General features: G+C 43.5%; 1 protein-coding gene across 1 annotated transcript in view; it reads left to right on the top strand.

The window, feature by feature from the left end:
- Positions 1-12,414, top strand: part of sema4c (sema domain, immunoglobulin domain (Ig), transmembrane domain (TM) and short cytoplasmic domain, (semaphorin) 4C) — a 61,824-nt gene extending 49,410 nt beyond the window's left edge. The window contains 5 exon segments of the mRNA XM_034090567.2: positions 3,040-3,155; positions 5,551-5,708; positions 6,173-6,264; positions 6,459-8,910; positions 10,981-12,414. Of these exon segments, the coding sequence (XP_033946458.2) occupies positions 3,040-3,155; positions 5,551-5,708; positions 6,173-6,264; positions 6,459-7,354 (1,262 nt within the window). The 3' untranslated portion in view covers positions 7,355-8,910; positions 10,981-12,414.
- The last annotated feature ends 1,695 nt before the right edge of the window (positions 12,415-14,109 follow it).

Raw genomic sequence — 14,109 nt, 5'->3', positions numbered from 1 at the left:
TGTGTGTGTGTGTGTGTGTGTGTGTGTGTGTGTGTGTGTGTGTGTGTGTGTGTGTGTGTGTGTGTGTGTGTGTGTGTGTGTGTGTGTGTGTGTGTGTGTGTGTGTGTGTGTGTGTGTGTGTGTGTGTGTGTGTGTGTGTGTGTGTGTGTGTGTGTAGGTGGCTGTGTTTGAAGCTATTTCCCTCCCATAGGCTACTAGGTTCACTTTTCATCTTATCTGTGACAGTCTTTTAATCGAGAGGGCCGCACAAGAAAGCACATGTCAGCACGTAACACTATTCCAACCTCACTCACACACCCACGCACACACACACACACCCACGCACGCACACACACACTCACGCACACACGCACACACACACACACACACACACACACACACATCAAGGTCACCCCAGCAGCTGTGCCTAAAACGCCTTTCCTCACAGGGGATATAGACTTGTTCATAATGCCCTACATGAAAGGAGCTCAGGATCTCCTCTTCCTCCTCCTCCAGCGTCAGCTCCCCACACTACAAAAAAGTTTCAAAATAAATGTCTCAAGGCCAAGAACAGCATCCCGACTCTTTAAATTCACCTTCAGATGCTCTCTGGCTGGGATGGACTCGGCGCTGGCAGCCGAAGTTGTTTTTCTTTCCCATTTTCGGTCTTTCTCAGTTGCTGAGAAGCATGGCATTTGAGTCCATCGGACCTTAAAGTCTCACAAATTGAAGTTGATGAAAGTTGCCGACAACCGGATAACACTGCAGCGGTGTGCATTTGTTATCATGTATGTTAGTGTTTCTATATTGGGGTCTGCCCACGTGTGATTTGGAGTATTCTAGTGTACACGACTGTTAGTCCTAAAGCGCTCAAAGTCCGAGAGGGGTCTGCCTGCAGACCTCCACTCTCAGGACACCTCCACTGTCAGTACAGGAAGTGCACGCTAAGAATTCCAAAATAAAATCACCACTATCAGTACAGTGCCACTTTCCAAACAGGAAATGCACGCAAATACAAAATAAAATCGTACTGACACTTATTATATACATAAAGTACATAGATATATATAAAAATAGGGACACCTTGTATTGTTTACTCTCAGTACAGCACCACTTTCCGAACAGGAAATGCACGCTAATACAACATAAAATAGCACTGACACTTATTATCTATATATATATCTATATAGATATATATATTTATTTATATAAAATTAAATACGACATCTTGTATTTTAGTTACGCCCGCTAGACAACAGTGGAAGGTTCGAGAAACAACCGTGTTTGCCGGGTGCACCGCAGCGGGGTGGAGGTTCCAGCTGGGAACCTCCACCCCGCTGCGGGACCCGTGGGACCCCTGGACGGTGCGTCTTGGTCACGCTTCATATCGGCCGGTGCGGAGGCCCTCCGACAGTGGGTCGCGTTTGCCATTCGATCAGTGAGAGGAGAAAAATGCAACAAAAATGGTCAAAATTCGTTAATATATGGATGAGTGTGGGGGGGGGGGGGGCTGGATACAGGCCGTGGGGGGACACCCGAGACCGGGCAATGTCCCCGGTAGAAACCGGGTGAAATAGCCAAAAAAATAATAAAACCGGGGAAAAGTGAAAAAAAGTGTCCGAAAATAGGCACTCGTGAGGAGGGCAGAGTCCCCTGTCAACTCCCGTTACATTCCTCCATGGTGTCATTTGAGCGAAAAACTTTTACGAGAACCAGGCTGGGGGGGTCAAAAGGGCTTGACCAAGGCCGACCCAAAGTGCACGGTGGTCGGACCGTGATGAGTCTCCATTGTGATTTGAAAACTTCCATCAAACGAGTCCTTCGGTGGGCGGGAAAAAAACGCGTCAGAATCGTCACTTCCTGTCCTGAGAGTGGAGGTCTGCAGGCAGGCTCCCATGCAAAGTCCTACAATAATAATAATACTCAAATGACTTCAGACTCCGATGACGCAGGGTTGTATATTCCTTAGTTGAACAAGTATTTTAAAGTAATAATAATAATAATAATAATAATAAAAGTGGGTATATTATTGAAAAAAGCTTGAGAACCACTGATGTAACCACAAGCATACTTCTCCTGTGGAGAGAGGAACTACATGTCAATATTATAACAGATGTGACACGTAATTATCAGTCTGATGTTTTTCAGCTTGTGTTTCAATATTTTAATCCATCATTATGGCATCAAAGACATGTATACATTATAATGTCTCACCATTAACATTTAAATGAACAAGGCGATCACAGGTGTGTGTTTCATTAATATTGAAGTAAAATACGGTGCAGTCGCAGGTGTTGTTTGTTTGCAGGGCATTCGTATTTAAATTGAGTGGTATGCAGCCACAGGTGCAGATGCGAATGTATTCATTCAGATATGTATTATTCAAATGAACCCGTGTGCATCACAGGTGTGTGTACGTATATGTTAACATCATATAAAGGAGGTTTAAATGAGCTGTCAAAGGTGTGTTTTCGAGACTTAACCAAGAGCGCTTAAGCCATCTATTTGATTAGAGGGTTTTTCTTTGCCATGAAAAAGTCGCCTTGAGGTTAAAAAGAAAGTCTTCAGTGATGTTGAATTGAAAGTTTGAAAGTGTTGAGCTTGTTAGAAAAATATCACTCGTCACCGGCTCGAGCTTCAACCTCAGGATCCATGTGTCTGTGATCCTCTCCAGAAAGGAAGCAGTCATCACATACAGAGCATCAGCTAGTTCCTGAGCAGTGTCCTTCACATGCTGACATCCAAGAGAGGGAGTCACACAGTCACAAGATGGAGGAATAGAAAGCAGTATTCAATGTTTACTTCAGATTAGCTCCACGTCAGAAATGAGCATGCTTGATGTCTCTCTCCATAGAGGCTGAATCATCATGTTCATCACATAGCTATCATATGCCTAAAACAGTCCTGACGCTCTTCTAGGTCATCATACATCCTGTCATGTACACAGCTACAGTTGGGATACCTTTGTTATCATGTTACTCTCATGTTGGAAGAGTACATTCAGTATTTTCCCAACATAACAAAGCTAAATCTTGTTTCCTGCTTCTCTCTTGGCTGCAGCGGAGGGCTGGCTGCAGAGGGTGGTGGTCCTGGGCAACGAGGCGCACGTCATCGAGGAGATCCAGCTGTTCGAAACCCCGCAGCCCGTGGACAGCCTCACCATCTCACACTCAAAGGTAAGAGCACGGGGAATTGGTGACGTGAGGTTATTCAACGGGAATTCAGAATCAGAAATGTAATAATCTAGAGTTATATTTAAACGGGTTTTAATTTCCATTGCAATTCAGAATCAGACGTCCTTTATTGGTCTCACAGAGGGGACGCTTAAAGTGTTACAACAGCTAAGGGACAGTGCAGATAAAATAAAACGTTAAATAAGTAGGCAAATGTATTAATAAAGACGCAAACACATGTGTAATAAAATCAACCATGGTCACAATAAGTAGCAGCAATATTAAAGTGAGTAAACTAGCAGCCAATCAATAATATTAAACAGTCAAAACAAAAAAAATTCCAATGTGACGTGCAGGATGTGTGTTAGTAATAACATACTGTTTCATTCACAGTATCCAAACAGCTTAAAGAGTTTTAATTAGAATCTGAAATCCTTTATTTGTCTCAGGGGAAAATGTACAGTTTTACCCGCTAAGGATCAGTGCAGCATAAAGCCATCTGAAATAAAGAGCAAAGCAGACGTTAATGAAATAAATTCAAAAGTACACTACCATAGTAAATAAGTAGAAGCCTTGTAAAAGTACGTGAACCAGCAGCCAGTACAAATAAACAGTAAAGATATCTATTTTAAAAGACTCAAGTTAATGTTTCATAAAGGATGTGTTTTATGAATAACAGCCGCTGGCACACACACTATCTAAACAGTAAGGGATCATTATAAGTAATTCACTAGCAGCCAGTGATGACAATAATAAATACGAAATAATTCCCATTTGTACACATGCACCAAACGGTTAATGCTAAAGCCCAGTGGCGGTTCTAGACCAATTTGACTGGGGGGTCAGAGGTCAGTGTTAGGGGGGCACTGGCCCCCCCTGGCCCCCCCTAGAACCGCCCCTGCTAAAGCCTGTGCATGAGTAAGGATGTAAAATGCCTTTGTGGCTCTGGAGGAGCTGCCTTAAGTCTGAGAATCCTTCATCATTTGAAGGTTTGAGCTTCCAGCTGTTCTAACTCAGTATAGCCTAAAGCCATCTGCTTGATGTGCTGTGTTATGTATGATAAGAAACCTTAATGCTCTTTCAGGGGAAAAGCACCTCAAAGTGTCTTTGTTGTTTTTGCACTTCCTCTGATCGACTTGAAGGAAGAGTTTTGGTTTTCCTTTCGCTTTCCTTCTTTCTCTGTTGCATAGCTTCGTCATTGATATTCAATGATCACAGTATGACTTCTGCTTTATAACGTAATGTACTATACCTTACAGAATATAATGTCCATATCTCAACATCTATTCCTACACATGTTAAAATACTCAGCACTATCTGGGTAGACGCGAAGGAGCATTGTGACGTCTCCGTTTTCCTAACTCTTTGCAACAACAATCGAGTGGGGCACTGGGTGCTGGTATATTCCATCAAACAAGATCTGAGGCAAACACACATTTATGATCTTTAAATGTTTTGTTCAGCAAGATAATCTCCACATATCCACTTGTGGACTTTCTAATAGTTATAATAGTTCATATGGAAATATAAATGCAATCACCAGAAGTAAGGCTATAAACAAACTGTATCGCGGTCACATGAAGGCGGCTAGTTGTCGATGTGATGTTTATCAGTCTTATTTGGTCACTTGTTCGCAACCACAGTTTTTAAGACACACAAAAGCATCAGCTACTCGTTAGTGGGGGCATTTACTGACGTTGTTTATGTTGTTGCACGGAACGTAAATGTCTTGCTAGCTTGTGTTCAGCACAGAGCACTTTCTAACCCTCTATAGTCGAATCTAAAAGACGTTTACATTATCTATTCTCCGCTGGTCCGTTACAACCCTTTTTGCCAGGCACTTACGATCTGCGATCTACTGACACTGGCCTGCTGCCACTCAGAAAAAGGTGTTATCCCTTTTTAAACACTGCTATTCTCCAGATTGAGCGTCGCCTCATGAATACAAAACCCTCTTCACAATAACAGTAATTACAGTCCTTCACCTCCGCGGGGAGTTGAACCTCTGCGCCGGTTGTGTTCTCAGAGTCCCTGTCCTGTCACCGGAGCCTGCGTGTTGACACGGGCCGTGTTGACACGGGCCGTGTCCACCGATCGATGCTTGTTTTTTGACGCGGCGTCCCCTGCCCCAAAGCCCACTGCGTATCTCATTAAAGCTGGCTAAGCCGCGACCAGACATTTTATAACAGCTTTTGCAAAAAGAGCACAATCCAGATTGGATTTGAAGAGGGTCAGGGGGGTGAATGTTATTGTAATTGAGAGTGATTATCCCATTATCTCCTATAACTGAGTCCCTCTCTGTTTATCTTTCTCTCTTTTTCCATCTCTCTCTGGTTTCTGTCTCTGGGCGATGGCTGGATCTGTTCTTCGTCTCCTTCTCTCTGCGTTCTGTGTGTAGAAGTACTTGTACATCGGCTCTCGTTCCGAGGTTCTCCAGCTGCCCTTGGCCAACTGCAGCCGCTATCAGTCCCAGCCAGACTGCCTGCTGGCCCGAGACCCCTACTGCGCCTGGGACAGCGAGGGCCGCGCCTGCGTCCGCATCGACCTCCACCGCGGGTGAGCCCAGACCCCATGCATTCATACTCTAACCCACATATAAATAACATTATAGGCTTAGCATTGATGTTTCTTAAAAGCCCCTGAAGCAGTATTCAGATATTGTGTTTACTTTACTTTACTGACACCGTACTAATGGAAGTTATTCAGATGGAAATAAACAGCTTATTACCTGCTTTTATTGCAGAATTCCCCCCTGAAGCTTTCTGAGTAACATCCTCCTGAATTACATGCTGTGAATTCCATTATTGAACAAATGTAACTATATCATCAAGCTGTGGTCAATGTCTGCGATGTAACAAAAGGCTAATACTGTATTCTGACATCCGAGGCTCATTTATATTATCTTCCAAAAGCTTGTGTTGCTGTGTTCTCTGTAGATTCTGATTGTTTTGTTTGCTTCTGGAGCGCTCAGTGGGAACATTACTAATCTTCTGTTCTGCTTTGTGCCCTTTCCTCTCCAGCTCCACCTCCTCCCTGTCTCAGGACCTCATGCTGGAAAGGTTCAGCCGGGGGAAACCCAAGTTTGATAAGCCTGTCTCCATCCCGAGCCCCGGTGAGTAGGGGGCTCCACCTCAGCAGTGGCACCTTGTGGGAATAGACTGCCAGTGCAGGAGCAGCTGAACTGAATGAATACATTTGGATCAAGTTAAATAAATTGAATCAAGCAGAAGGGAGCTGCAGTAGAATGTCAATGATATGGACGACCCTTAACCACCTCTGACACCCACTCTCCTTCTCCTTCTGCAGAGCACTCCCGCCTGAAGAACATCACAGTGGTGGTGGGGTCGGACATGGTGCTGCCGTGCCAGCTGGTCTCCAACCTGGCTCAGCCCTTCTGGCTCCTGAACGACCGGGAGCTCCAGCTCGGTGACCCTGAAGCAGGAGGGCCACACTTCGACCGCACTCTGAAGGCCCTCGTGGTCCCCGCAGCGGGGCAGATGCAGGCGGGACGCTACATCTGCTACTCTGAGGAGCAGGGGGTGAAGTTTCAGACGGAGCGCTACCAGGTGGCCGTGGTGGCCAGCCCTCCCGTGTTCATGGAGGCCCGCGCTCCAGACAGCAGCATGGGGCTCTTCTGGGTGCTGGTCATCACCCTCGGAGCGGCGTGCCTGCTGCTCCTCGTCGCGGCTCTGTACCTGCGCAGGAGGCTGAAGCTCGCTCTGGGGAAAGGAGCCGACATGAAGCCCCTTGAGAGCACCTTGGTTTACCCCATCACCCTCCCGAAAGAGCCGCCGACGTTCGTGCCCAGCAAGATGCCCACTGACGAGGACCGCTTCTGGGAGACGGGCGCCAACTACTACTACTCGGACGGCTCGCTGAAGATCGTTCCCGGCCACGCCCTAGGGCCCAGCAGCGTGAGCAGCACGGCGTCACCGAGCGCCATCCCCGGCCAGCCCATCCACTCCCCGAGCCGTCTCAGCCTCACCAACATTAGAGGTTCGGGTAGCAATGGCTACATCCGCCTCAACCTGAGCACAGCAGGGGAGGAGAGGGCTAGCGGGGCTGGCGCTGGGGGCGGCGGGCTGGGGGGTCTGGGCCTGAGCGGGAATGATTACTCGAGCCCCTTCAAGGAGGAGCTGAGACGCACGCTGCAGCAGAGGAGCGTTCTGCCCGACGCCAACCCCGAGGAGTCCTCCGTCTAGACGTGTCCCTCCTCCGTTTCCCCGAGTTGGAAAAACAAAACAACCAACCTACCTCCCTCCTCCTGAGGACGCCTGCTCTCTCTCTCTTTCAGTGACACGCTGTCACTCGCTCCGCCAATGCCTGTTTGGCTCACTGTTGACATTTATAGCACACAGCATGTTCAAAATACACACTCACACGCCAACATGCACTCCTATAATTATTGTGTTCCGGGCAGTCATGGTCGTGGCTTTCTCCTGCTTCCACCGTGCCGCCGCCACCTGTGTACATTGTGTATTTAAAAAAAAAAAAAGGCTGAACACAGAGGAGCCCACCTCGAGCATGGGAAATCTAACAATGGCGTTATATGTGTTCTGAAGGGTTTCGTTGACGTTGAGTGGACCAAGAGGCGCTGTGCTGAAACCGGTTGATGGATGGCAAGTGCAACTGATTCTGTGTCCTTCTGGTCCTTTGAGACTTTCTTTCAGCTTACTGTGCTTAAGAACTGGAAGCGTGTCTTCCCTTTTTGTATCGGTGAGCCAAGAGTGTGAGAGCGGTATAAAAAAGACTAATTAATCTCGAAGCAAGACGACAATCACGTCCCCCATAGCGGGCGCTCTGCGAGGGACGGAGAGGAGAGAGAGCCAGAGACAAAGAGAGAGGACCATGACGTGAATTGGAGAGAAAGACACAACGGGGGGTTTGAATGAAGGACAGTCTCTCAAGACTTTCTCTGATCAATTTCTAATTTTTTTTCTCCCAAGTTGTATTTAGAAAGTCCTCGATCCCTTCCACTTTCATTCGTCGTGATGGTTGGTTTGAATTAAGACATTTCTTGTTGTTCCTTTTTATACGTCTTACACGACTACAGCCGTGTTCAAGCGGTTATTAGGAGACTAATGGATCCCCTCTGTGAATGACAATGTGAGGGCACGTTCCTCGCTCAGCGGTGACCTTCAAAGCGCACCTTCAGTCCAATACACTACAAGTGCACTCCGTACGACATTTATTAGAGTCAGAGTGTGTAACAGATATGTGTTTTGGCTGAGCCCTCTTATAGGACGATTCTTTATCTCCGCAGAAAGAAAAGGTTATTTGCTTTCAGCTCTTAGCGGCGGAACATAACTGCACACTTAATTCCAAATTGAAGCTGACGTGAAGACATTAGGCGTGGAGAATGTAGTTGAACCCTCACTGTTGCGACCGCTGTGGATGTCTCTATAAGTGCTTTATATCTTAGTGTATGGTGAGGGCGGTAAGGTGCACTGCCAAGAAGGAAAATACCCCTCCCACACACACACACACACACACACACACTTTTTAGTCCTTTGAATGCCAACCATCCTGGACCGCAGTGTGTTTGTGATGCATCCTTAAAGCCCCACGAAACCCCTTCCCCCTCATACCGATGCCCAGAGACTGACCCGGGCTACTGTGGACTAAAACACACCGACATAAACAGAACACACACACACACACAGTGCTGATGGAAGGATGGACAGACAGACAGACTGATTGCTGCCGTGCTGCCAAACTGCTGGCTCCAGGCAGGACAGCGGCCGTGAACCAGAGAAAGGTATTGTTCCACTTAATTAAATTCATGCAAACAGACTTAAGCAAAGTCCTAACCTTTAACGATTTCCTATGTTGCTTTTCGGCTGCTCGGTGTAGTGTTAAGAACCATTTTGTTTACCAGTGTCGACCCCGGTGTTCGGCCTGTTTCTTGGCCTCCGGTATCGCTGCTTTCTCGAGAATTGCTTCCTTGGCGCCAAGTGTGAAAGTGATGGTACGAACATTTATCGACAAAGTCAAACAGAAAATAACAAGACAAGCCCATTCAAAACTAGATTTTTTAGAAACAGGTTGATAGCTCTGCCTTTAGCATTGGCGCTTGAAGCTTACTCATACCGTTCATCATCCAAACAACTTCCCACTTGACACTGCTTCCTCTGCGGTATATACTTGCCAAGTGTAAAGTACAAGAGACGAATGGCTGTTACTTTAAATGGTCTTATAGATGTCCAGCCCCTCTTTCTTGGTCTGTTCTTGAACGTACCGAATAATAGTCTCAATACACTACACTGTGAACATCACGTACTTTAGTGCATATGGCTCGCAGATTTAACGAGCTTGTACTCAACACTGTGATGTTCCTCCTTAACTCATTCGGTAAAAAAGCGTAACTAAATGCAAAAACCGAAATGTATAAACACTTCAGTTTACTGCTCTCTGTAAATAAATTGTCCGGCATAAAACCCCATTAGAGTCTGCAATCCATTGTTACATTTTGGTTCTCGCACGGATTAGGAGATTACATGTAAATGAGTGAGCTATAAAGACAAAGACTGGTTTCTTTGCCAACTAAACATAACGTGGCTAGCTATTCATCCCTGTTGTCCAATAATATGCTAAGCTAACCGTCTTATAGCTCCAGATTTAGCAGACATGCATCTGATTTTTCTGAAATCTAACTCCTGACAAGAAATCTAATATCTGTATTTCCTGTAGACCAGTGTTTCTCAAACTTTTTCATACCAAGGACCACCTAACCAATAAAAAAACACTCGCGGACCACCTAACTCCACAAATATCCAAAAACACATCGTTTTTTACAAATTGCCTGAAAATGGTACAAACAAGTGGCAACATGTGTGATGAAGGTGTTTATCTGGGCTATTTCATGCAATCGAAAGTGAAACTTAAGCTTGTTCCATTGCGGAGATATTCCCGCGAGAGTGCGAAAAACTTAAATAAATGTATTTCTTTCAAATGTGAAATTTTACCAATATACTCATGGACCACTAGGGGGCGATCACGGACCACCAGTGGTCCGCGGACCACACTTTGAGAAGCACTGCTGTAGACTAATATTATGCACAAGACTCATCTTGCTGTAGATATAAAGTTGTGTTATTATTACAGTACATTTCCTTATGGAATTAAACACTACCATGGCTACCAAAGCCTATTTTAAAATCACAATGAAATGACATGCCGTAATGCATTATCTGAATGCCAACATCATTAGCTTTATTCTCACCGAGCTGATAGCATGGCGTCAGACTCCAGTCATTGTAAACCCTATTTTCCGCACCATTTGACCAGTCTCCTTCTCGTCATAAGCTGTCCTTGCTGCACACTTTTCTTTAAGTCTCCAGGGGACAGGTGCATCAGAAAAACTACTTTCATGGCAGCAGATAAGAAAAAGGACCTGCACCGCCTGAAGCGTGAATCTTGCGACTGGAAGATTTCATAAACGAGAAAATGTTTCAATCTGACAAGGATCAAAAGAAGTTGACCTTAGAAGGACCTTTGTCGGACTGAAATGTCCGTTTAATCAAAATGTTCTACTTGCAAGATGCAGACAGTGTGCGGGACCTTTTCATCCCTGCTCAAAACTGACGAATAAATATATTCTGTTAATGTTACTGTAGCTAGAGATTATATCTGTTGTTTTTAAGTCAGGGCCAATGAGTCAGAGTGGTGTGATGAAGTGTTAACACTGTTTCACACTGAATGACCGAACTCCAATCCGCACAGAATGTTTCATGAGGATGAAATTATATAGCCTACTTGTTCTACATTCAAGGAGACTTTGAAATACACCCGTTTCCCTTCTCTAACCTAATCTCTCTTCGTCCATCAGGGGTGGCTTTCGTTTTTTTGGGACGTGTCTGTCGGGACCAGAGGAGAACTGCATGAAGGAAGGGGAGGACAAGAAGACCTTGTTGTTGTCCCCCCCCCCCCCCCCCACTGTGTACAGAGCACCGAGAGAGATGTAGAATATCAAAAAGAAAGTGAGGTCGAAGAGGTACTCAGCCATCGGCCCTCCGTCATAGTGTTGCATGATCCTCTGCAAGTGGACCCGACATCTTTGATATGATCATCTGTGCATCATTTTGATCTGACATTTTTTGGACTTTTACACACACACTAATATCGTGGAACAACAATGCTCTCTTTGAAAAAAACAACAACTAAAGATATGTCAGATGTTGTGGTTCCAGGGTTGTACAGGAATTCATGGCTGCATCTCAACAGGTTTACTTTGTCTGCGCCTCTTCCCCTTTAGGATAAGCCAAAGTAGACTGCCGTTGCTTATTGTTCTTGTTGAAATAGTTTTGATTGCATTTGACTACAGATTGATATTTAAAGGGTCAGTGTGTAGGATTTAGTACCCCTCCTTTTTCAAAGCGTGAATTTACGGAGGCCTTCAGGTGCATTCGCATCAGCAAATTCAAGCTGTCCCTTCAAAATAAATGTTAAATCCCTTTTTAGAGACGGTGTTTGGTTTGTCCGTTTTGGGCTACTGTGAGACACGGCGGTGCAAAACGGCTAACTCCGCATTGAGGACTTGATCCTTATCAAATGAAAATGCAATTCCTACAAAATATGTAAAATGTCTGCCAATAGATCCCTCTTTATCCTACACACTGGCTCTTTAAGTCTCAGTAATCCGTCCACTTTGCTAAACTGAGCTGACGTCTACAACATTTCTGCATATTTTGTATGCAGCTAAATTATCCAGCTTGAGCTGATGGACTTCCTGTTTGCTTCCTGTTTGTATATCAGTAGAGATCTGCTGGAACCAAATTCGTAACCCCTTATTTTATGAAAGGCCGGGTAATGTACCAAAACTTTAACCATTATTTAATTTGTCCAGACCCTAACACCAAAAATGTATCTGTTGATTTGAAGCAGCTCAGTGACAGAATGTGCCCACTTTATATTTCTACATCCCTTAAAGCAAAACAGCTCAAACATTTGAGCTCCTTACACTGGTACTTGTCTTAATATTTCCCTTTTACAATCAGGCATTTTATTTAATGGAACATGTTGCAAGAACTAAAAGGATTAAGAATTACAGGTCTCAAGTTTGATAGAAAAATGCATGTGTAATGTGCTTTATGTGCATTTCTTCAGTTCTTACACATTTGTTTGCTAATAACATTTTCTGCTGTTTTCTCGCATTATCATTTGTATTATTCTATTATCGCCCCCAAGTTCATTTTGCCCCACTTTTGCTCGTCTGTTAATGATCTTTTATGTTTGTTTTTAAAATATGTTAAGTAACTTATTTCACTTGTACAAACGTGTTGATATTTATTATCATTGTACATATGTCCCTTATTTTTTATATGTGTATATATACACAAATAAAAATAGAGATATACTCCTGTTTGATTGTGTCCTTACAATTTTTCACATAACGGTCAGTGTACCAAATACTGCTATTTATTTATTGTCATTATAAACAACAACAAACGAACTAACTAGCAGCAGCTGACTCCATACGACATAAGAAAGCACAGAAACGGAAATAATTGTTTTAAAGTCCTGTGTTTTCTACGGACAGAGAGAGCCATACGAAACATCAACAAACGCACAACCCCTTTTTCTAATATGAAAAAATATTATAATATCCACGTATTTTATGAAATAAAAGTTGGAATGAGTTCAAAACAACTTATTAAAAACAAAACAAGGGATATTTAAGGGTGTTACTCCTAAAATGATGACAATGATAGTCAGTTTAAAACATTTAAAATTCTGTGACAATAAGGCCTATATATCACAGTAGGTTAATAGGGTAAACATTTTAAAATAGATATCATCATGAAACTTTCACAGTTAATTACTACGTTTAATACATGTATAATACGTGTTCTGTTAAATGTAGTTTAAATATGCAAATGAGGCATTATCTTAACAATTTGTGCTGATATTTGCATGCTTTTCCAGAACAGATATCTAAATCTTGCATAAAGCCAATTGATTGCTTCATTTTGATGACGTACAACAGTCAAAGGTTTTCACAGGGTATTGAATTCAAGATGTCTCTCTGAATAAATCCACAAATCAGAAAATGCTCAAAGCAATTTGAAAAGAACTAAAAACCTTTTGACATAATTTTAGCAAACATTTGTATGTAAATCAGTCTATGAATGATATATGAAAAAACACCCTTGGTAAAAACATTCAGAATATAGGGAAGAATGTAACTGGGAAAGTGTGGTGTATGCCAGTGATAGTGAAGAGGAGATATCTGGCTCAGAGTATGAGAAAAAACTCCATGAAAATATGATATATTATGACACTGCAGGGGAAAGGGATAGAAATACACTGACAGATATTACCATGAAACGTCCCAAGTTGATTACAATATTACAAGGTTCTCTGAATTGTTACATAAATATGCAAATTATGCATAATCTACAAAATAACTTCTGGTACATCTCAAAATAAATCTACAGTTGTAAATAAACTAAGTTAGTCATACAAACATCTAAATGTGTATTTTGGATGTATTCTTTTCACTAGTGCATGAAAAAAAAACATTTTGCCTGAAGTATCTCTCCTGAAAGACAGTTAAAAAAGTTTAGAAACATCCTGACTCAAAACCCAAAATAAGAGGATTGCTTATATCATATACAGATGTTTGTATTGTGTTGGACATTCTTTTTTCTCAAAATAATATATTTTGGATTGTGAACAACTCGCATTGGACAGGAACTCCTACACAGTCTTTTTTCACCTGGATGTCTGGAGTTGTTTCATTTCCCCAGCCAGTGCTGCACAAGAACTAGAACAGAGAAGCTTTCATCGACTTGCACAGCCCTGCCTGGTGTCAACAGAAGAAGACACACGTCTCATGTGGTCCACAGTCCCAGCTGCGGAGAGAGGCTCACTGTCGCATCTGATGTCAGTGTACTCAGCCGAGGAACACACTCCAAAACCTCACAGAAGATGGAACTGTGTGTGTGTGTGTGTGTGT

This window comes from Pseudochaenichthys georgianus, chromosome 9 (assembly GCF_902827115.2).
Source record: "Pseudochaenichthys georgianus chromosome 9, fPseGeo1.2, whole genome shotgun sequence".
Lineage (NCBI taxonomy): Eukaryota > Metazoa > Chordata > Actinopteri > Perciformes > Channichthyidae > Pseudochaenichthys > Pseudochaenichthys georgianus.
This window is presented reverse-complemented; position numbering and strand designations above follow the sequence as displayed.